This window comes from Nyctereutes procyonoides, unplaced genomic scaffold, assembly GCF_905146905.1.
Source record: "Nyctereutes procyonoides isolate TBG_1078 unplaced genomic scaffold, NYPRO_anot_genome, whole genome shotgun sequence".
Lineage (NCBI taxonomy): Eukaryota > Metazoa > Chordata > Mammalia > Carnivora > Canidae > Nyctereutes > Nyctereutes procyonoides.
Window position 1 is genome coordinate 32,122,689 of NW_026575051.1, and position 25,562 is coordinate 32,148,250.

Genomic DNA, 25,562 nt, shown 5'->3' on the forward strand with positions numbered 1-25,562 from the left:
AATCATACCATTTGAGCAGCTTATGCTAAGCACAAAATTAATGATGTTTGAGCGTCACATAAAAGGCACTTATGCATCTTGATAATTGGATATGATTCATAGCCTGCTGACATAATTGGATATAATACATTATAAATTTCTCTAGCATATTTGTACTGTTGTGATGCTTACATAGAACTTGGGAATCTTAGCTGATATTCCTAAAACTATGGAAGCCTTTCAGATATGGAAACTCCTAAATCAATCATTTTGTGAATGTAGATGAATCTTGTAGCTCAGCAATATATATCAGGTACCAAAAGTGAGACTTAACTGTTTTTATTTACTACAATGGTGAACAAGCTCTAGTTTTACCCTGAAAAGGGTCCAAAGAGATTTGGTCATTTTTAGTAAGCTTTCAGACAAGAAACAAAATAATAATGATGAATCTGACCTCAATGATTATGTGGCAAAATTTCCTACTGATGCATCTCAGTTGTAGCAACCTGTGGCCTAGGATAAAAACTTCATTCTATCCTAAATTTTAGGCTACAAAGAAAAAAACATTCAGATATCTTTTTTTTTTCATTTTTTTATTGCCTTTTAGGGGACAAATAATTTTTTTTCTATTCTTTAGGTAACCCAAAGTAGAGGATCATTGTGTATACATTTCTTTTTGTCCTGAAAGCAATAAGTTATGTTAATACAAAGGAAAGAAGGTGGAAATTAATACATGGGGCAACATTGACAAAATATAGTAAAAACCTAAATGTAAAATTAAGCCTCAAGGGAACCAAAGCTATATAATCATAAGTTCTGAAAAGAAATCTAATCATATTGGATCACTTGGAGCATTAGAAAAACTATTCCTTTTTCATATATTCCCTATGGCAACTGGTACCATATTCCTTAATCGGATGCTTTTTTCCTGCTGCTTAGTATCCCAACATATAACCATGGTATTATCAAAACATTTACTGGTAATGGAAAGATGTCAAAACTCAACAGCCCTGAGTAGTTAGCTCTTTAATTACTATGGTTATTGCATGATTGCTAGATGTGTAAAATTGGGAGGTGGGAGGACACTTTGAGATATTGCATTTTCTTGACAGACTTTTTAGTACCACTCTCCTTAGTCTGTGTGCAACTGTAGTTATGTGGCAGATATCTCATAGATGGTATTCAGAAAAATTACTGCAAGATGCAAATGCTGATAAATTTTAATATGATATATTTGTACTTTGTGGATGGTCCTTGACAAAGAGCCTGACTTGCCTCCTTCCACTTTAATTCATGCTGGATAAATTTTGTTTATCTCAAACTACTTGCTAGTCCCCCAATTCCCACCCCATCAGCTTTACCACACAGTGGCCAACATAGGCATTTTGCCATTTACAAGCAGATTTCTATGCTGGGCTCCTGAAGATAGCTTCCCTTTAGACCATATACACTCCCCAGAATCTATACACAATAACAATATTCTCTCAACTTTGTATATACATAAAAAATGGGCTAGTAAATGTTATACCTGGGGAAAAGTTCTTTCATGTTGCCAATCTCCAAGAAAACATTGCATTTTTAGCAATAAATAGAGCAAAGTGTTGACTAGTCAAAATGATATAACATCAATTCTTACTTTCAGGAGAGTATACAGAAAATATTGATATTCCTTTATTCTGTGACCAGATTCCTTACTAGACTTGCATTCTCAGCTCCAAGCAGAGATCTAATATATAGTGTCAACCTTAAAAATTAAATTAAAAAACCAAGGTTATCATGTAGCAAATGAGTTTATTTGGGAATTGCAATTCCAGATATGCAAGCCTGGAAGGAAAAGAGGAAGTTGTAAGGTACTATTTTAAACATTTCTTTAAAGCACTGTCAATCAAGAATCAGTTTTCTGTATTTAGTGATTTTGTCCCTTGGTGCCAGGAAGGACCTTTCCTGGTTGTCATATCCCACTGTGGAAGGAAAGAGCATGGTTATTGGAAACTGTTTAAGGCCACATATGAGTAACAAGGAATAGAATAGAGAGCTCTCAAGCATTTCCCATTTAAGGACTACCTCTTATCAAAGCTATAAGCTTTAGAGATCATCTTGAAACATTGAACCAACATCATCCTCTTGGATAGTTTATTTTTGCAAGGGTTTGACAGGCAACAAGCACAAAATTTTTAAAGTATTGTACAACACAAAAAGAGAAGCATAATAATAAATCTAGTTTGTGGAGGCACCTGGGTGGCTCAGTTGGTTAAGTGTCTGACTCTTTGATTTTGGCTTGGCTCAGATCATGATCTCAGGTCATGAGATCAAGCCCCACATCAGGCTCCATGCTCAATGGGGAGTCTGCTTGTCCCTCTCCCTCTTCTTGCTTGTGTTCTCTCTCTCTATCTCTTAAATAAATAAGATTTAAAAAAAATTAAATCTAGTTTGTATAAGATCCTACATGAAGAACCCAGACCTGAAAGTAACCAGCTAAATACATCAGAGGTCAGGAATCAGTCAGGTTTTCTCTTTGCCTGAAAAAATAATGTTCTAAATTCCAGAGTTTATCACCCTTAGCAATGGTCTGGGAGATACAGGTGATGACTTTATTTTTCCAGGAGAATGCCAAGATAAAGGCAATAAGGGGGAAAAGACAGACTTTAATATTTGAAATATAAAGTCTTGATGTGATGTCTTGAGTGGAAGCAATCTGCCTTAATGTCAACTACTTCTCTTTCTTATCCATTTGATTGAAAAATCTCCAGGGTTTGGAAGACCAGATGTCAGGTGCAGCCATCTTTAGCTGTGGAATGTATGTCCAAGATTCAAGCCCCCAAAGTCTGGCTATCATTTGGGTAATGAGGAGGACCTGGTATAGTTCCTTTCAAAGAAGTTCAAGGGCAGTTTTTGTTCCAAATCAGAAGCATGGGGGAAAAAATGGAAACATTAGTTGGGAGTATGGTAGGCAGATACTTGAGAAAACCAGAATAATTTGGGATCTATTACAGTTTATTAACAGGATTAGAATATCATACAGACGAAGGTACAAACATAAATTTTCTCTCTATACTTACCCTGATTTTTACCAAAGATAATCACAGTATATCTAATTTGTGTGCATTAAACTTGGCCTGCCTCAAGTGTAGCAAGAGTAGTAATTCACCATATAAGCACTTTTCAAAACTGCTTTTCTAGAACTTTGTAAGCAAGGTGCCAATTTGATTTTTCTGAGGAGCTTTATTGGCTCCATAAAGTAGCCTTTGTTCCTTAAAAACTGTCCTGTAAAATCTGAGTCTATGTACATCTCTCTGAAAATAATCCAATCAGAGCCTTGGTAAAGTAGCCAATATTTCTATTTATTATTACAAGGAAAACAGATTCTCATTGAATTTATGCAAATAACCAACGTATATTGCCATGTGAAAAAGTACTCAAGAGTTTCCAAATTCTGGAGGGATCAGGTAGGGAGAAAAAGTAAATATTTCATCACTGTTTACAAAGTTATATTTTACCAAAGTGCTGTATTTCATATAGCTTTAAAGAGAGGAGAATAGCTTTAAAGAGAGGAGAAAAGGGGGTCCTTTTAATGTAGCAAGCAAAACATTGAAGGACTAGTAATATTTGAAAACTAGGAGTCATAAAAATTATAATAATCTTACTCCATTCATTCAATGCCATGTTATTCTTGTTCTGCTTGAATCTAGTTTTTACATTAGTTCTGGAAATTTTTACCCAGTTTAATTTTATGGTCTCAAAGTTATCAGAAACCAGCACTTTTTTCTGAGTTCTTTCCATGAATCTCTTTGAAAACAAATCACTTCTGTAGGTACATTTTGTAAAAGTATCTGAATAAAAACGTTACTCCCTATAAATGAAAAGACTTAAAATGTCCATTATTAAAGATATGATGCAAGTTCATTATGATGGAGTTGACAAGAAAATTTGGTTTTCCATATATTTTAAGATAATTGGAATCATGGCCAATAACATTTTACCAAGACACCAGATTTCCAGGAACTTCACATAATTTCTAAAATATTTATGTTAATAACATTCACCTGCATAACAAAACCTTAGATGGTTTATTTTCACTTATTTGAAAATGTTTCTCATGTAATTTAACATATTGAATAACCCTAAGGGGCTTAGTATCTCTCTTTTTATAAGGAGAAAGAACAAATCTATTGTGATGTTTTAGAAAATTTCAAGAAAACCCAAAGTTAGTTCAAGGTCAAAAAGACTATTTAGAATTGGATTTGGGGAAATTTGTCCAAAATATCAAAAGATTTTAGAACATTTGGTCAAATAGTATCATGGGTCAAATAGGATTATGAAATAATACTTAGCTATCCATTTAACCATGGTAACAATAGAAGTTGTTAAAAAGCAAATACAGAAAGATACATAGATCTGAGTTAAAACTTACATAATCAGAGACCTGTTAAAGACAGCAAATACAGAAAATTATTTTAAAAAAACATAGAATCCTTTTTTTTTTAAAAAAGCCAGATTAAAGTATAAAGGAAAACTTTTTATAATCTATTATCAGAAGCAGACCAATAGTCCAAGAAAAATTTGTCCTCTTAGCAGATAAAAGGAAAATTATGGTTCAATTTTACATAAATACACTATTAATATTAAAACTTATTTTTAAACCCCTATAACAAATTTATTTAGCTGGATCATATTAAAAGTTTTTCCAAGATTATTTTTTCACAGACCTTCTAAAACTTTTTATGTCCATCTTAGTCTATCCTTTCTATCTGCCTCAACAGAAATGTATCTCCATACTTCATACTTTTTTTTTACCCTGTACTTTTTCTAAGCAAAAAACATACCCTACTTTCCTTGTATACAGAGCTATTTCCCTTATTATTTCTACCAGCTTTAATTATATACGTTAATTAGAATTGTTTACACTTATAAACCTTAATTAGAATTCTTAACCCTTAAAAAACCTTAATTTTTAATGAAAACTAAGTATGCTATTATGAACTGTCTTTTACAATAGCTTTTTTTAGGTTGGCAATTTCATGAGTACATTTCATAATTTCTAGAGACATATACTCTATCAAAGTATAATTTTTCAATGTGATGCAAAACATGTTCATTTATAGACCCAAGTATCTTTTGTTTCCCTGTAAAAAGAAGCCAGAAATGGATAAGCCTATGTCAATTAAGGTGTCCATTTTCTATCTTATTTAGAAAATATATATATATATATATTCAGTGAATATCCATCATTTTTTTAACCTGGCAAAACTTTACCTAAAGACTCTTTATCCTACTTACATTTATTTTAATTTACTTATTCTTAACAATTATGTTTAGATTACCCACAAAAACTTGAGACATTAGATAACTAACCACCAGCCTAAGCTATTTTCTTGCTCACAAATTTTGTAAAAGAAGTAACATGAAGTTACTGCACTTTTAATAAACCTAGCTAGAATGAAGGTTTTATGTTTAATGCTGAGAACTCTAAAGACACACATTTTGATTGAAACAACAGCCTTAAACTTGCTATTAAATTAAATATTTTCCCAAATCATGTGAACCTGAAAAATATTTGAGTTAGTATCTTTTACATTTCTGATAATTTATAAATGCTTCATTTTCAAGCCAAATTAATAGGGCTTATTTCATAAATTAGCTTTGGTTATATCACTCAGAAGTAGAAAAATACCATATCTATAACATACATACATAGTCTTCATAAATAGAGAGATGCAAAAAGAGAAGACACTTAAAGATATTGTGTTGTTTTTTTTAATTCACTAATTTCAGGAGGTAATCCATTTATAAAAACATTTGAGGTTCCTCCCTGGGTTTAATAAATTCTTTAATTATGGGCCATAGTTTGGTAGATGAGGGTATAGAAGGTATAGAGTAGGTGAGGGTGGTGCAGAAGGGAAAGAAGAAGCTGATACTGGAGACCATTAGGACAGGGAAGGGAAATAGTAGCCTCAGAGCCCCTTTTATTTACTTTTAATTATTTATGTGTCTTGGTTAATTTAGAAACCTTATTTTGCAAAGAGTGATTTTAGAGTCTTGGATACATTTGGAAGACTCCAGGTACCAATTAAAATAGCCATCCTATTTAGTCTGTTTAATTTTAGAGCTGTGGTCTTCTAATTTGGTTCTGCAGGAAAAAAAAAAAGTTCTTCATAGTAGCCATAGGAGTTCAAATTATCTTGGGTTCAGTTGGTCCATTTGATTAAGAACACACATGAAGAAGGGCCATAGTTTTGAATACAAAATTGGCCAGGGTCCCAGAAGGAAGATCCTTAGGGAAAAATTTAGAGGATTGTGATCCCATACTTTAAAACCAAAGGTTTGGCAAACAAATAAGTAGTCACCAAAAGGCTGATTCCTTCAAGAATAAAGTCAGAGAGCTCACCCAAAAGGAGGAAGCGTGCCTCTGACAAGAGGCTCACCATGCCAAAAATAAAAAGATTACTCATAATGCAAGAGGCTGAAGTGGCTACCATTCATAATGCCTGGAGTTGTTAGTTCATCAAGATTCATCACCTTCTTATCCTACTTCTGACACTATATAATGTCAACTTTAAAAATTAAACAAGAAATATTACTGAGCAGCAAATGAGTTTTTTGGGAATAGCAGAAGAATTGCAATTTGGTGCATGCAAACTATGGCAAACAGTAAGCAAGTCCAGATAACAAAGTGGGACAGCATCCTTTTATAGAGGAAAGGAGAAAGTTGCAAGGGTTGTTTTGAACAAAAGTTTATGGGGGGAAAAAGAGTTTGAAGTGGTGACAGCTTCTTATTAACTCATGTGCAGGCAGCTTGTTGTTGCCAGGTTGAGAGAAAATCTTTCTTTTTCCTACTGGTTATGTAGATTTTGATGAGTAGTAGTGCATGAGAGTTCTCCCTTCATGGATTGCCCCATTTTGAAAGAGGATTCCTTTATTAATTTTCACAATAGTAGGCATTCAATAAATTATTATGTAAAGAATAATTTAAAATTGAAATTAGACCAGTGTACTTGAATAAAAAGTTATCAAAGAATATATCTGAGTTGGGGCAAAGACCACTATAATAAATGGATTAAGGAGCTAACACCTCAAAGACAGCCACACTGGACTTCAAAGATATTTACATGATATGCAACTCAAGGCAATGAATGACAGGTGGAAATTAAAGGAAGAGGAAATGATATGGAGGTTGACTTAAGTGTGGCATACTCAAGAAACTAGAAGCAAATTAAAATTCACTGAAATGTGAGGTCTATAGATAAAAGGGGGAAGTAATTTAGAAACCATATAGTGAAGAGCTTGCACTCCAAGGGAAGAAATTTTACCTAATTTGTTACCAAAAGCTGCTAAAACTTTCTTTTCTATTATGTTCTGCTTGTTTTTTAGTGGGAATGATTTGCTCTGATCTGGAATTTAGAAAGATGACTATGGCAGTAATAGGTAGGAAAGATTGGAGTAGGGTGAATGAGGAAGTTGAAATACAAAATCGGAAATGACTAATCCAGAAAAGAAAAATGAAGTGGTAGCAAAAGAAAGGAATGAAGGGATGTGGCAGAGTCAAGATTTTTGGATTTGGTCCTTACCTGAACACGGACAGGGTTCTTAACTGAACATAGGGGAGCAGATGAAAGAGGATCCTGCAGGTCTGAACCTGGATTTCTAGTAATATCACAGACAGAGATTTAGGAAAATCAAGCATACATCTTGTTAGGCCAAATTGCATTTTAATATCTTGGGGATTAAGGTGCCTAATCAGATGTTAAATGAGAAATATCAGGGAGATAGCTTAAATTGTCATCTTGGATTGAGGGCAAATCTTAAGGAATTCCTAGGAATGCAGTTGCAAACGTCTCAAATTACAATCAACAATGTTATCCATTCCATGTTAAAAATATATGCATAGAAGGGTATTTATTTTTATCGTCTCTTCAAAAAACATGGAGATGGGGTGCCTGAATGGCTCAGTTGGTTAAGCATCTGCCTTTGGCTCAGGTCATGATCCCAGGATCCTGTGATCAAGTCCCACATAAGGCTCCTGCTTAACAGAGAGCCTGCTTCTCTCTCTCCCTCTGTTGCTCCCCCTGCTCTCTCTCTCTCTCTCTCTCTCTCTCTCTCTCTCTCTCTCCCTCTCCGTATCCATCTCCCTCTCCCAAATAAATAAAATCTTAAAAAATGTATGAGGATATCCCTTGTCACATTCTTCCATGGAACCTCTTAAAAACACCATAGAATATTCCTTTGAAGTTCCTAATGAACACCACACATCCAGTAAACCATGCTTTTCAAACTTAGGAGAAGTAAGAGTGAGCAGAGAGCACAAAAAGGCATCTAACCAGGATAATTATGTCCATCTTTGTGGGGACTTGAATTTTTAGTAGATTTGGGGGAATATAAGTAAGATAAAATGTTTTATATTAATTTTATTTTGTTATGAATACAGCTAAGCTGTGGCATAGAAAATAAAATTTATATTACTTTCAAAATATAAAGCTTACAGTTCCAAAGAAATATCTTACTCATAATAAGCTCCTTTCTGCTTTGTCCCGAACTCCTACAATAAGTGCACTGTCAGGCAATCAGCACAATTTGAGAGGAAACATTTGAGCAATCTAATCTTATGCTGCATCTGTCTTTTCTATAATGCTAAATTAAACTGTTGCAAATATTTGCAGCCAAGTATATCCTTGGGTGACAGTGAAATAATAAAAAATAATACCTACCTTATTCAGTTTTTTTAGATCCTTTGTCTAAGTCCTGAATATATAATTATTTAAATGGAAATATTTTTGAATCTTAACTAGACACTGGTAATGTCAGGTAGTCCATGGGGCTTCAGGTTCTATCTTAAGGATACTCTGGGACTCTGGCCAAGAAAGGTACATAAATCATTCCTTTTTCACAGTACAGCTTCAAAAATCAAGATTAATTCCTGCAGTGTGTGTTGCTCCTTAACATTAGTTTTCCATCAATTCAAACTAATGTTCAACAGCCCACTCTGGATTGAGGACTCCTATGCAATACAAAAAAAGAAAAATAACCATAGGTTTGTTTATACTAGTAAATATGAACAATGAGAGCATAGATGTCTATATTCCTAAGGCTAGAAAAGGTTATTTAGGCAAAGTGGTTTCTAAATTCTATCAGCACATGATTCCCAGGCCCCATAATCTAAAGTTTATAGTTGAGAGATTCTCCAACTTTTTCTAAAAATGTCCCTGTTTCTAAAACAGTTTCTAAAACAGTCAACAGGCATTGACATATAGTAATGCCTACCTTATCTGTAGTTCAGACTTAAATCCCAACTCTATGATTCATACTTCTGATTTTAGAAAACAAAACTTCCAAGTGGTTAGTTTCAAACCCACCTGCAGGCCCTTTATAAGCTACTTATGTGGAAAATAAGAAAGCATAATAAAATTTGAAGAGAGACACAATAGAATTTGAAGAGTGTTCCTCTCTGGGGCCAATAAAAGAAGTCTCCTCTTCAGTGGGGAGACCCCTTAAATAGGAGAGAAGATAAGACTTAAGATAGCCAGCCTTCCTTGTTGCAGGCACCTTCCATGGCCTGTATACATATGCCATCTAATTCATTTATTAATTGAGCACATTAATTGAGCACCTACTAAATATCAAACGCTGTGTGTCAGGGATACAAAGAGAAGTCACTGTCCACAAGGTGTTCAGAGACAAGACATGGAGACAGCCCTTCCAAAGATAGTTGCAGTACCATGGGATAGTTTTAGGGTGATCAATATCCAGTTTATGGGCTTGGCTACAGAAGGCACCTGTAACAAGAAACAAGAGTGTTTCTTTCACTCACTTTTCCATCTAAATAAGTCATAAACTTGAATAATCTATAGGAGGGTGCTCCCTGAATATAGGATGTATCTAAGATAGCAGCATGCAAAGAGAATTGTCTTTGGATTCAGAGTGTATTCTAGCTGTCTCACCACTGATGGGAGCTTGGGACCTTTACTTAGCCTCCTGAGCTTCAGTTTCCTCGTCAGCAAAGTGAGATGATGACTCCTACCTCTCTGGGTTATTGTGAGGTATGAGAAAGATAATAATGCCTACCATTTCTTAAGTGGCTCTTACGTATGTCCTCTAGTGACAGGTGATGTATCCCTTTTAAATCTTCAGAACAACCCTGTAAGGTTATTCTGACTGCTAAAACTAGAGCTACAGGGAGATTACATTTTATGCTTCTGACTATACAATTTGAAAGTGATGGAACTAAAATCTAAATTCCAAGTTTTTCCAGATCTAGAACTGTTAGATTTGACATGTCCCAAGTATTTAAAAGAGTGCCTGAGATAGAGTAGGTGCTCAAAACATACAGGTTGTTCACATCCTGATTTTTTTCTCAAATATCTGAAATTTCATGAAAGTACTACACAACCTAACACTTTTTCTTTCATATCAACAATTAAAAGACTGCAAACACAGCCTCTCTTGAGTTACAAAGACATAAAATGACAGATAAGAGTTTTATGAAATAAGCTATATCAGGAGATATTTTTGTGTAGCTAGGTTGCTGGTCCTCTCAGGATAGGGTTCATATGCAGCTTCAAAGAATGATGTCATAATAACCTGACTGAAAGGAACATTACTGAGCATTTCTCTTTATTGCAAAAGATGCCTATGTTACTTGACAAGAGTTATAACTCAAGCAACCTGAATTTTATATATAGTGGCAATTAGAATATATTTGCTTATTTAAGAAGAAAATCTACTTGAGTTATAGTTTTATCATCTTCACAAGGTTTTAGAAAATTGAATTTTTCACAGAAGTCAATTTGTTTCGGACACAAGATGTTTCAGCCACAAAAGAAAAAAGTAAACAGATGAAACCGTAAGGTGAGTAAAATCCAAAAAAAGCCATTTTAAAATGGACCAGTAAGATTTAGAAGCACAAAAACTTTGAATTAGGTGGTTAAAACCATCAAAGGCATGAGTAATACAAATAAAAATTAGAGAAGCAAATAGATAAGGGGAAACTCTTATTATTTTTGAAAACTAAAACCCAGCCACATTTTTATCCCAAAACTTTTCTGGGTTGGAAACTCTCCAGTATTCACTGTGATTCTGGCTGCCATGTCAATGGAAGCTTCCCTGACTGAAAAAGCTGAAAGGTGTACTTAAGTCTGTGAACAGAAAGGAATCGTGCATGGAAAATCAAACTGACCCCATGACAGATAGGCAAGCTATTGATTGGCAGGTCTAGTGTGGTACTTCTGTTGGAACCACCAGGCCATCATTGCTATGGTGATTTCTGGCTGTGCCAAGGTGATAATTTCAAATTAGAATGACTATCTGGCATGTTTTTGCAAGTAATGTTTCTATGTAGGAAGGGCCCCAGATTTCAGCATCCAAATTTTAATTTCTTTCCATCTTCCTTACAGCATCCATGAGCTTTAGTATTCAGAGTAGCTTTCATGAACCTATGTAGAACGTTGCAAAATGTTTTTGGGTTATATAACATTTGTGTCCACCATATATATTTCTGAGTATATTTTAATACTGTAGCTCCTCAAAATAAAATCCACTCAGTTCAGAATCAGCTGCTACCTATTCAATCAGAATATGATTGTAAAAACTATAATCATTTAACATATCCTCGTTGTGGGATAGATTTAACACTTTGCTTCATTAAACATGCTTTATTCAATAGAAACATTTGGTTGCAAGAGACAGAGAGTGACTGAGTACCAACCAGAAGAGAACCTTGTTGGAAGGATATGGAAAAACTGACCTTTCCGCCACTAGACAGTAGGGACCTCCATTGACATTTCCATCAAGTGGGAAGGCTAACTCCCCCAAGGCAAAATCAGGACCCTATCATAGGATGAAAGATAAATGGAGACTACACAGACAAAATCATCACATGCACACCTTAAAATGAGGAAGCTGTGCCAATAACATCAACTACTTTACAAGAGTATATGTGCTTCTTGTCTTTGGAAAGGAACAATCCCATTGAAGAAAGGGCACGTGACTAAAAATTCTATCAGATGGGGATCCCTGGGTGGCTCAGTGGTTTAGCACCTGCTTTCAGCCCAGGGCGTGATCCTGGAGTCCGGGGATCGAGTCCCCCATTGGGCTCCCTGCATGGAGCCTGCTTCTCTCCCTGCCTGTGTCTCTGCCTCTCTCTCTCTGTTTCTCTCATGAATAAATAAATACACTCTTTTAAAAAATTTTAAAAATAAAAATTATACCAGATATTCTCTGAATTTTGGAAATGGAAAAGAGAATAAACAAGATGAGGAATAATTGATTTGAAAATTTTCAACTTCAAAATAAGTGTGTAAAAATTTGGGAATCTGCCCTATTTGCATTTATCTTAGTGAATTCCCATATCACTTACTCTTATTAGCCTTACCATTTGTTTTACTTATCTCAGTTCTAAAATAACATGTACTTGTGTTCTTAGGTGATTAATGCCTATACCCTCCATTCTACCTTGAGCTAGAAGAGGGGGGAAACTCTACTGGATTTTGCACCTGGATCCCTGTTACTTCAGTATCTAGTACAATATGTGATGCTCATGAATATGTATTAACTGACAGAATGAAGTATATTTAGAGAAATGTCAGTAGCAAGACTTTAGTCCTACTACCCTAGCAAAAAATTAACTACATGGTAAGATTCATTATTATGAAAAACATTATCTGAAAGTTAGAGCCAGAGTTCATATTCTGATGACTATAGTTTTTTTAAAAAGGTATTTTTTACAGCACAAATCGGTATTTTAATCAGTGTCTTAGGCCCTGGTACTACATGGGAATATTTGCGTCCCCAGGGATAAAATGTATTTCATTATGTTTGCCAGCTATGTGGTCCTCAAAATCCCTCCACTGAGTTGCTTATGCAAATCCTCCCTCTCATAAATCTCCATCAGCCATTGCTAGTCAAATTATGTTTGCCTGGTGTTTCTCTGTAAATCCTGCAAATCTATTTCCTGTACTCTCCCCAAAACTGATGGGGAGTTAATCGCTCTGTAATTGCTTGCTATGTTTCATGTCCTCATCATGAGTAATGTTGCCATGTTCTCATCCTCAAGCACCTGATTCGTTAACAGCCAACTAAGAGGAGCAAAAGAACAAGATTTAAAATGTCAGAATTCTCTCATAAAAGTAGGCTAATGAAAACAGAAGAAACTAGCTAAACAAAGTATTGCCTAAACACAGAGATTCATTAAATATAGGAAATTAAATTTGGCATAACAGAGAATAAGACTTTTTAAAATATGTTAAAGATTTAATTTGCATTTCTCTCTTGCTTTTTTTCCCCCCTCAAGATTGTGTTCTCTGTGTCTTTTTAGAAGAAAATTAGGCATTATAGATCTTCCCCCAAAGATATATTTCTTTTCCAAAACAAATCCTTACTTTTGAAAATACTTGGTAATTAAAACAATAGACCAAATGTTCAAATCATAGCTTAGGCATGAGTATAATATACCCATGAAGCCCACATGAGCAAATGCTGAGTTATGAAGCACATGCTTTAAAATACTATAGAATCTTGCACAAACATAGAGGCATAATCTTGAAAAATCACTGAAATATCGATTTTTAACTTTTAGAAAATTAAAATCTAGGAAGGTATTTTCTCCTTTAAAATAACACTTGTAAATACAGGGAATTTATCTTCTCTGTTAAATACTCTGTAACAGAAAAAGATTCAGTCCATGATATTTACCCTGAGGTCATTTTTATTTAGGACTCTATTTGTTGAATTATGATGAAGTTGGGAGAAAAGGATGTAACCAAGGATGAAGAGTATTAATATATTTAGAAAAGAAAGAGGATTAATATATTTGTATCAGTGATTTGAGAAGCTCATCAACCACACAATTTTTGCTTTGAGGCCTAATTTGTAAGATTCTGTATCATCTTGAAAATAAATAAATGAAACTTATGGGTCAGATTTTCCTTCTGCAAAGCTCCATCATTATTCATGGAAACTCTAAGATTTTAGAACTCACATATATTTCAGACACTTTAGTGCTTTGAGTCAGCCTTAAATGGCAGTGACTGGGATTTTGTTCCCCCTTTAGTACAGCCAGCTAGGATTTTAGTGTTTATGGAAATAAAACATAAAAAAAGTAATATTTCCCATGACAAACATTGAGAGACTTGGGTGCTTTACAAGTCCAAATTTTTAAACATTTTTTTATATTACAACAATTTTTGTAAAACAGCTTTAACTTTGAATGATGAAAATCTTACACAGGAATGACTGCTACATTTTTAATGCACCCACAAGAGAAAACTATATTTTGGTAATCTTGTAAGTGGAAATAAAGCCAATTCTTCATGCTCAAGAAGTGCTGACTATGAAACAAAGATTAGATGCAGCTTATTTGCATTTGTGGTGTCTTTGGGGACTTCCTGGTTCCTGCCAAACTTACATTCCTTATTAGTTAAAGCAAAAATATTAAGTCTCTTCTTAAAATGTGTAAATCAAATTAGAAATGAGAGACTTTCTATTTTCTTTTGCAGAAGGTCATGCATACAAGGAAGAGGCATATGGAACTGTTTCAGGAGCTGAATCAGAAGTTTCAAACTTTGGACAGATTTCGGGATATACCAAATACAAGTAGTATGGTGAGTATGTGTTACTTCCATCAGTGCCTGGCACCACACTAATGATATATCCTGTCAGCCATTATCCTTGCCCTCCAGGAGCTTTTCATTGTCTTGTGAACACAGAAGTGGCATACATAGAAAAAAAAATAATGCTCCACAATATATTTTGGAATATACTAAGAAACAAACTAGGAATGATAGACTCTTTAAGCAGTTTTATTCGTATTTAAATGTATTATCAGTTATAAGCTTTAATTGGAATTAGTTATATAACAAAAATGTGTTAGGTTCATGTGGCCCTTTTATCATCATTAAAATGATCATTCAAACACCCAAATAGTTGACTAAATTTTTACATTTTAATTTGAATGTCTGACATTTTAAGGTCAAAAATATAATTACATATTTCTTTATATTATGTGTATGTGTATATATGTATATAGATACATTATATTCATATACATATATGAATATATACTTGGTTTCACTTTGTTACATGAAACCAAAATGTTAAGTTTTGGCTCCAGGAAATTCAGGATTCACTTGTTCTATAACAAGAGTTTTGAGAAACACATCAACATTGAAAGCATTGATATTTGGTTAGACTATTTTCTTCTCATTCATTCATACTACTACAGTCGTAGCATAGGAATTCATCAAATGGTATTTTGCAGTTACCGTGGACATGGCACAGTCATAGCTTCAGAGAAGGCTCCATGATTATTTGAGTACAAAGCTCAACCAAGAACTATCTGATCATGGACAAGTTACCCAGCTCAGGTTTCTAACCCTCAATTTTTCCTACATTGAACAAAGAAAATAGAAAGGAGTAAATGCTTTCTTTATTCTCATAACACTTTTAACACTTTCCAAAGCAGGAAGGGCATGTGAGAGTTTAAGAAGCTGAGACTCAACTATGAGAGATAGAGCTGGACTACCATCTGACTCCACTGTTCCTCACTCCAAATATGGTACTCCTGCTTTGCCTTATACCTTTGCAGTCCTTCCCCTCCTCCTAACATCTGATATTCTGGCATATATATATCACTCTAAGAGACATGTGTTTGTGTTGGTGTTTGATCACCAACTCTAGTGAGCCTTGGGTATGTGTGTTGTGGGTCTAAGTCCTAGCTTCCTAATTAGTAACATCAGTTTATCATGAACAAGAATTTATGTACTTTTGTTTCTCCTGTATTCCTCTCAGTACTAGTACATGAACAAGAACTTATGTACCTTTGTTTCTCCTGTATTCCTCTCAGTACTAGTACATGAACAGAATTTATGTACCTTTGTTTCTCCTGTATTCTTCTCAGTACTAGTACAAGGCTGGTCATGGTAATTTATCAGTACATACCTGTTCTTGGCTTATTGAATGTTTCTGATAGTTCAGTCTATGTTTGGCTTTTTGAAAAAATTTTTTATATATTTATTTGAGTGAAACAGCACAAGTGGGGAGGGGGGAGAGGGACAGAGGGAGAGGGAGAAGCAGACTCCCCACAGGAAGCCCAACATGGTGCTCGATCCCAGGACCTCGAGATCATGACCTGAACTGAAGACAAATGCTTAGCCTGCTGAGCCACTCAGGCATCCCTTAATCGTGTTTGGTAAATGAAGATTATAAGAAATACAAGAGACCTTAACTCTTAAATGGTCCATAAATAATTCACGTGTATATCAACCTATTTTCCTCCTTATTGCAAGAATCATGCATTACTTGGTATCATCAACACAATAGTGGGCATATAGAAGACCCTTGAATGTAGTGAGTGGTTCTTTCTTATCTGCTCCTGATATTGAGCCATCAATTTTTAGTTTGCCAGGCAAATGAGAATTGCACCATTGAGATTAGACCTAAACACATTAGCTACTCATTTTGGAATACTGAAAGCTAACATTGAAATAAATGGAAGAAACTTCATTTGCTAAAGAAAGAGAGAGAGAGACAGAGAGAGAGAGAGAGAGAGAGGGTTATGTTTACAAATCTGAAAGGCTTATGCAACAGATACAGCTGGCTGACTGCTATAATATGATTGTAATTTCCCCTTGTTGTATGGTCTGGGTATTAAATCATTAATGGCACAAATATCTGTATCTCAGTTTCCTGACAACCAAAATAGCCTACTAATTACTCCACATCTCTGCAGCAGCACGCCTATTCTAGAAAAGATTTATAAATATTTATCATTTGGGAGGTTAGGAGTGGGAAGGATAGAGCTGTCACTGCTGCTTGACTATTGTCCTAAATATCTGAGAACAGGAAAAAAAAGAGTTCCTTATTCAGTTTTGATTAATAATGAACATGTGAGTGAGTTCATTATCCTTAATTCAGTCATAATTTGTGTGGCACATTGCTAATGAAAAATCGCATAATTGGATGGAGAAAGACATTTTCAAAACAAAAATCTCAAAGTCTTTTCCTTTTTTTCTGGCTACTAACTCACAACACCTGCCTAGCACTGCAAATGATGGTAATTATGTAGAATTTTGGGAATCAAAGGGAACCCAAAAGACCATTTAGTCCCTTTCCCTGCTTCCAGGCAGGACAACATCTAAATCACACTACAAAGAAAAGGCACTGTTGAAAGAATTCTTTTACTTTGAATGTGTCTCACAAACTATTCTCCATCAAGATTCCTTCCCCCCAAGGAGCTTCTCCAAATCTTCACTCTTTTAGAATATAGAATAAACAAATTCTCATTCCCTTGTCTCCAGTATTGTAGGTTAGAAGAAGGAAGGAAAGAAAGAAGAGAGGAAAGGAAGAAAAAAAAGGAAGGAGGAAAAGAAAAGAATGGAGGGAGGGAGGAAGAAAGGGACTTACCCAGAAGTGACAGCTAGACTGGCCTGGAACCCTGAGCTATGGGAAATGCCCTGGTGGCCTTCATATGGTCCAGGTGGCCTTGAATTCTCATATTCAGCTAACATCCCATTTCTATGTATATACCCTAAGGCCAAATTAGCATCTTTAGAAGCTTCATCCATGTTGACTTATATTGAGTTTGTAATTCTTTTATTGTGATACAATTAACATAACATATTAGTAATGGTTTAATATTTGTATATACTGCAAAATGATCACTTAGTTAATCTAGTTTCCTCCTGCCAGCATATAAAATGATGTAATATACAATATTGTTAACTATAATCTCATTCTATATATTACATCCCCATGATTTATTTGTCTTTGAAGTGTGTATATTTTGACCTCCTTTTCCCATTTCACCTTCCTCCAAAACCCCCTCCCTGCTGGCAACCAGCAATGTATTCTTTACACTTATGAGTTTTGTTTTGTTTTTTCATTTGTTTTTTATATCCTACATATAAGTGAAATCATATGGTGTTTGTCTTACTTATTTCATAATAAGCATAATAACCTCTAGTCTATACATGTTGTCACAAAAAGGGCAAAATTTCATTATTTTTTATGACTGAGTAGTATCCCATTGTATATCTATAAACCACATCTTCTTTATCCATTTTATTATTTCCATATCTTGGCCACATAAATAATGCTGCAATGAACATAAGGGTGCATATGCCTTTTCAAACCAGTATTTTCATTTTCTTTAAATACCCAGAAGTGGAATTGCTGGATCATATGATAGTTCTATTTTTAGTTTAGTAACCTCCATACTGTTTTCCATAGTGGCTGCACCAGTACACAAGGGTTCCTTTTCCTCCACATCATTGTCAACACTTTTTATTTTTTGTCTTTTTGGTAATAGACATTTCCAAAGGTGTGAAATATCTCATTGTGGTTTTGATGTGCCTCCTTTGTTATAAATTTATCGATCATATATGCATAGGTTTATTTCTGGGCTCTTTATTCTGTTCCATTATTCAAAATATCTGTTTTTATGCCAATACTATACTGCTTTGATTACTATAACTCTGTGATAAGAGTTTGAAATCAGGGAGCATGATGGCTCCAGCTTTGTTCTTCTTATTCCAGATAGCTTGGTTATTTAGGATTTTTCATGGTTCCATGTACATTTTAGAATTTTTCTATTTCTGTGAAAAATGCCATTGCTATTTTAACATGGATTATATTAAATCTATATAATATGGGTAATATTATATTTGGGTAATATGACATTTGAGCAATATTCTTCAAGTCTGTGAACATAGCATATCTTTCTATTTATTTGTGACTTCTTCATTATCACTCACCAAATTCGGTAGTTTTCTGTGTGTAAGTCTTACACCTCCTTGGTTAAATTTATTCCTGCTTTATTCTTTTTTGGTATAATCGGAACTGTTTCCTTGATTTCTCTGATAGTTTGTTGTTAGTGTATGAAAACATAAAGGATATTTGTATGTGTATCCTGCAACTTGACTGAATTTATTGGTTATAGCAGTTTTTTTAGAGGAGTCCATAGGGCTTTTTACCCATAAAATTATGTTCTTTACAAATAAGACAGTTTTACTTACTTCTTTCCAATTTGGATGTCATTTATTTCCTTTTCTTGCCTAATTGCTTCAGGTAGGACTACCAATACTGTACTGAAGAAAAGTGGCAAGAGTGGGCATCTTTGTCTTGTACTTGATCTTAGAGGAAAAGCTTTTCCTTTGCATCTCTGAGTATAGTGTTAGCTGTGGGCTTGGCATATATGGCCTTTATTATCTTGAGGTACATTCCCTCTGTAACCACCTTTTTAAGACTTTTTTATTATAAAGTCATGTTGAATTTTGTCAGATGTGTTAGTTGCATCTGTTGAAGTGCTTATATGACTTTTATCCTTCATCTTGTTAATATGGTGTGTCACATTGATTGATTTTCAGATGTTGAACTATCCTTGCATACATGAAATAAATCAGATGTGATCATGGAATATCTTTTTAATATATTGTTGAAAATTGAGTTTGCTAGTATTTTGTTGAGGATTTTTACATCTGTGTTCATCAGGGATATTGTAATTTCCTTTTTTTGTGTGGCATCCTTGTCTAGATTTGGTATCAGGGTAATATTGGCCTCAGGAGATTGAAAGCGTTTCTTCTTTTTCAATTTTTTGGAAGAGTTTGAGAAGGACTGGTAGTAAATCTTCTTTGATTGCTTGATAGAATTCACTAGTGAAGCCATCTGGTCCTGCCTGGACTTTTGTTTGTTGGGAGGTTTTTGATTACTGATTCAATTTCCTTGCTAGTAATCAGTCTATTCATTTTGTATTTCTTCATGATTCTGTCTTGGAATATTGTATGTTTCTAGGAATGTACTCATTTATTCTAGGTTGTCCAATATATTGGCATAAATTATTCATAGTATTTTCTTATGATGCTTTATTTTTTTGGTATTAGTTATAACATCTTTCATTTCTGATTTTATTTATTGGAACATTTTCTCTTTTTATTCTTAGTCTAGCTAAAGCTTATACACTTTGTTTAGTTTTTCAAAGAACCAGCTTTTTGTTTCACTATCGTCTTTTTAGTCTCTATTCATTTATTTCCACTCTGATCTTTTATTTCCTCCCTTCTGCTAACTTTGGGCTTTGCTTCTGTTTTTCTAGTAAAGTTAGAATGTTTGAGATTTTTCTTATTTCCTGAGGTAGGCCTGTATCCCTGTGAACTGCATTTTCTGTATCATATAGATGTTAGTGTCCTTTATTTTCATTTTTATTTGTCTCAAGGTATTGTATTCTTTGATTTCTTTGTTGACCCACTGGTTGTTGAGTAGCATATTGTTTATTATTATCATTGGTTTTCAGTTACATGGGTTATGTTCTAAAAATATGCTTGATATAATTTCAGTCATCTTAAACTTATTGAGACTTGTTTTGTAACTAACACATAACCTATCCTAGAGAATGTTCCATGTGCCCTTTAAAAGAATGCATATTCTGCTGTTACGTGGAATGTTCTGGATATATCTATTAAATCCATCTGGCTTAATGAATTCTTTAAGTCTAATGTTTGACTTTCTGTCTGCATGTGTAATAGTCCCCTAGTGTAATTGTACCATTATCAATTTCTCCTTTAGGTCTGTTAACATATGCTTTATTCATTTATGTGTTTCTAAGTTGAGTGCATGAGTACAAGGTTATATCGTCTTGCTGGATTGAATTCTTTATCATTATGTAATGCCCATTGTCTTTTATTAGTCTTTGTTTTAAAGTCTATTTTGTCTGACTTTTAGTATAGCTACCCCAGCTTTCTCTTGGTTTCCATTTGCATTCAACATCTTTTCTCGTACGTTCACTTTTAGTCTGTGTGTGTCCTTAAACCGAGGTGAGTCTCTTATAGGCAGCATGTAGATGTGTCTTGTTTTGTTTTTTTTTTTTTAATCCATTCAGCCACTCTGTATCTTCTGATGGAAGAATTTACTTGCATTTAAAGTAATTATAGATAGGTATGTACTTATTGCCACTTTGTTTTCTATCTGTTTTTGTAGTTCTCTTTTCCTTTTGTCTTCTCTTGCTCTTTTCCATTATGGTTTGATGCTTTTCTTTAATTTTATGTATTTACTACAGGTTTTAGCGTTGTTGTTACCATGAGGCATGTATATGTATACATATATATGCCAATCTATATTAAGTTGTTAGCAAATTAAGTTTGCACACATTTTAAAACTCTAAATTTTAATACCCTGCCATGTTTGATGTTTTTGATGTCACATTTCACATCTCTTATTTTGTGTTTCCCATAACTAATTGTTGTGGCCATTATTTTTACTACCTTGTATTCTTAGTTGGGATTTTTGCTTTCAGCATTGACTACATCATGCCACTTTCTTCTAGCCTGCAGTTTCTCCCAAAAAATCTGCTGATATACTTATGGAGGTTCCCTGTACATAACAAGTTTGAGTTTGTTTGTTTGTTTTATTTTTTTCCCACTGCCTTTAAGGTTTTTTTTCTTTAACTTTTGACATTTTAATTATAATGTGTCTTGGTGCAGATCTCTCTGGGTATATCTTATTTTGGAAAGATCTAGGCTTCCTTGACCCACAGGTCTATTCCCTTCATCAAGGTCAGGAATTTTCAACTATTATTTTTTCAAGTAAGTTTTCTGTCCCTTTCTCTCTCTTCTCTTGGACCCTTAAATATTATTTCACTCAATGTTGTTCTCTAGGTCCCTTAAGTTATCTTCACTGTTTGATTTTTTGTGTGTATGTGGTGCTCTGTTTGTATGAGTACTACTGCTGGGTACAGTAGTTCTTTACCATTAAAGAAGCATGGGTCTCAGACCGAAAGGATTTCCACACATTTGTGAACAATGGCAAGAACTACAGTACTACTGGGAATACCATGGGAGGCCAGAGGAGATGAACAAGAAATCCAACCTTATTAATTATATAACCTCAGAAATTCAGTCAGTCATACTGGCAATAATATTGTTGGAATCTAGACATTCAGACAAAGTTTAAAATTGACCATTTTAGTTCATGGATCTGTGGTGCTTGATCTTCAAAATATAAATGGAAAATCACATCTATTCCAAACATAAATAATTTTCAAAGCCAAATAATTTACATATCTTGAATCCTTTTAGGACTGAATTAATTGAACTTTGTCAAACTAAGGATTCCCAGAAAGCTCCTTTAAGACACAGCCTTTGGGGATCCCTGGGTGGCGCAGCGGTTTGGCGCCTGCCTTTGGCCCAGGGCGCGATCCTGGAGACCCGGGATCGAATCCCACGTCGGGCTCCCGGTGCATGGAGCCTGCTTCTCCCTCTGCCTGTGTCTCTGCTTCTCTCTCTCTCACTGTGTGCCTATCATAAATAAATAAAACAAACAAAAATTTAAAAAAAAAAAAAAGACACAGCCTTTGTCTAAGATGAAGAAGTCCTCTCTGTGGCTTGATGCAGCAGAATTCACACTAGTGAACCATTCAGTCAGTGACTGATGATTCAGGTCACTGTAGTGCCCTGAAATGTTCAACTATTCCCTATTGCATACAGAATAAATTCCAAATTGAGTGGCCTGGCATACCGTGTCCCTTATGATCTGGCTTTTCAATCCACCTTCTGCCTGTTTATTCTATTCTTTTTCACTCCAATTAAAATGAATTGGTTATTTTTCTCAGAGTTGTCCCATCCACATGTTCTCTGGATTTTTACTTCTCAGTATGCATGCCTGTTCATCCACCAAGCCTCCAATCACACAAATCTTTATGACCAAGCTCATTCTTCTGTGACAATTCTGTTATATGCTTTCCACAAAAAGAAGCCTTGTTTCCATCCTTGTCCATACCCCCTTATAGATGCAGATATATCTATATATTTATATCTTCATTTAACTATAAACACCTTCAAAATAAGTATAATTACTACATAAAGGTCATTTATTTAATACTAGGTGTTAGGCCAGGCTCCTTAACTTTTTTTAAAAAAATTTGCAACCCTACAATATAGGTAATCTGCAGTTTGCCAATTCCTTTGGCCTCAAATATAAAACTTATCCATGTTTTGCAAATATTAAAGTTGAAGTTCATAGAAATTGAGTATATCGCTCAGAGTTACATTCATATGAAATGGAGCAACTGGAATTTGGACCTTAAATCACCCCTTAAATCTTATGCTTCCTAGTGAACCATGTTGGCTTTCCATCCTTGATTTATCACTTTATCCTCCCTAGTGCCTAATATGATGCCCAACACAGAGCAGCTAAAAAATATTAGTTGAAGGGAGCAAGGAAGGAGGGGAAGGGAAGAGTTATAAGACTAGATAGTTCATAAGACTTTAGGATATTGGACTAAATCAGAATTAATCCCTTCCACATATCCTAAAGGTTAAAACTTTATCACATCTTAACTATTAACTATTGTTTTCTTGTATCTCCTCATGATTAAGGTTTATATGTGTTAAAAACATCTAATATATTGAGGATTTTAATAATTTAATTTCTAGAGGGTTGTCTCTTTTATCTATACTTGAGAGTGATTTTTTTGAGTGATTTTTAATATCCTCAATAGAACCCAGACAATAATTGCAGTACCTGTTTTATGTACCCCCTGCTAATTAATTATAAGCAGTTGTAGGCTAGAATTTAGGGTGGAGGGGGAGGAATAAAGGACACATTCAACAATTATAGTTGTTTAGGGGTTTTAATTTAATTTGTTCTAAAGAGAATTCAGTTATGATTTCCTTCTTGTTCTTTGATGTCACTCAGCTTGGTCTATTCCACTCAAATTCTCTCATTTAACACTTATTTAAAATAAATTAAGTTCACTTCTAAATCTTAACAAAAAATCAGGCTATAGAAACTTTGAATCATGTCTACTCATATTTATTGTGTCCCTACAACATAGAAGGTCTGGGTGGAGTCATAATTAGGCATATCTTAAATCTTAAGTAGTAAGACGGTATATACTTTGGAACATAAGGAATTCTGGCTGGTAGACATTCCTTAACCCCTTATATTGCTAGATATATTTTCGAGAAAGCTGTGTTCTTTAAAGGGAAGAATGAGTTTTGCTGAATTAGTGTGCTGCCCAAATACATTAAAAAAACTGTGGTGGAATATACAGCAGTGAAAAAATAAATTACACAAAGGACATAGTAGCATTTTGATGTTCTAAAAAGGATAATTTCTTAAAAACTAAGCAAAGTTAATGAAATTCAGTTTTATGAAATATGGCCATTTGGGGGACTGTTTTTATTATTTATAACCTGCCCCATTACATATCTTCAAATTTTATCTCACCAAAGGCTCTGTCGAAATACGTAAATTTTCTACATTTAGTCTTTGCAGTAACACCCCCTTCCTACCTGAGTATATAGCTATGCTGACATTTCACAAGATACCCAAAACAAAACATCATCTACTTTGCCTTCCATAAATTATTCAATTCCTTTGATTGCTGGAAAATTTTAGGATAACATAAAGAAGGTGTTCATCAGTTTGTGCAATGAAAGAAAACTAAAATCAAAACCATTTCCTGCAGCTGGCCACAATTTCAAATCATCTCTGAATCATATCAACTGGATTAGGGTCACAAACATGCTCTCTTCCTGGGAACTTAAACAAGCAGTAATACTCATCATCAAATAATGACTCTTTCCCCTCTTTCCTCAACAGGAAAACCCAGCACCAAACAAGAATCCATGGGACACTTTCAAAAACCCCAGTGAATACCAACATTATACCACAATCAATGTCTTAGATACAGAGGCAAAGGATGCTTTGGAACTGAGGCCAGCAGAGTGGGAGAAGTGTCTGAATTTGCCTCTGGATGTGCAAGAGGGTGACTTTCAAACAGAAGTTTAACAAAATCAAAATGGACTGAGGTGGATATGAAACAATTTATTGCACTGACACTTAAGACTTGGGAAGCCTGACATTTCTATCTGGACAGTGTGACTATCCTATGTCAGGACCTTCATGTGCCAAATGTCAGTGATGTTTGCATATGGTAACTTCTCACTAGTAAGGCTAGTGGAGAGAGGACCAGGTGTACAGTTCTGACCATCCTGTGTTGTAAGTACCCGTGGAATGGATTTGTAAGGTAATCTTTATAGATAAACCTCAAGCAACGATTCATGCTGTAACCGCTTCATATGGTTTAGTTTTCAAAAAACTTCACCATGAAGCACAATGTATATATTTATGCAGTTTTTAAAGTTTATAACAGTCTGTTTGGCCATTACTACACTTTTTACTTTATAATATAAAAGCAAAGTTTTTGTCATTAAATGAATGTTTGTTGAGCTACATTCTTCATTGCTTTAAATGCAATAAAGTAATAATCTCACTTTTATATGAATAATATATTTCACATCTTTATTATTGCAGTTTTCTCTAGAAAGCTCTGAGTAGCTTTCTCTGCTGCAACTGTGTATAAAATATTTAAAATGTTGTATGGTGTAAATAAACTTTTGTCTACATATCAGTTTTTTAGTGCATTTTATTTTGGATTTGTTGAACAGAAATTTACATATTTATAATTTTTTTTCAATACAGATACTGAAAATGTATTCACAGTTTTAATAGCATACCGTTATTACTCCTTTGAGGCTAATGATTTCTCAAATGTAATAGTAGGTTTGTATAATGCTTCTGTATTTTCTACTCAAACATCCTTTGGA

General features: G+C 34.4%; 1 protein-coding gene across 1 annotated transcript in view; it reads left to right on the forward strand.

Annotated features, from left to right (window-relative positions):
- ADGRB3 (adhesion G protein-coupled receptor B3) overlaps positions 1-25,349 on the forward strand; it is a 705,508-nt gene extending 680,159 nt beyond the window's left edge. The window contains exons 30-31 of the mRNA XM_055329612.1: positions 14,463-14,567; positions 24,556-25,349. Coding sequence (XP_055185587.1) covers positions 14,463-14,567; positions 24,556-24,744 — 294 coding nt within the window. The 3' untranslated portion in view covers positions 24,745-25,349. The remainder of the gene's footprint in view (positions 1-14,462; positions 14,568-24,555) is intronic.
- Positions 25,350-25,562: the final 213 nt, after the last annotated feature.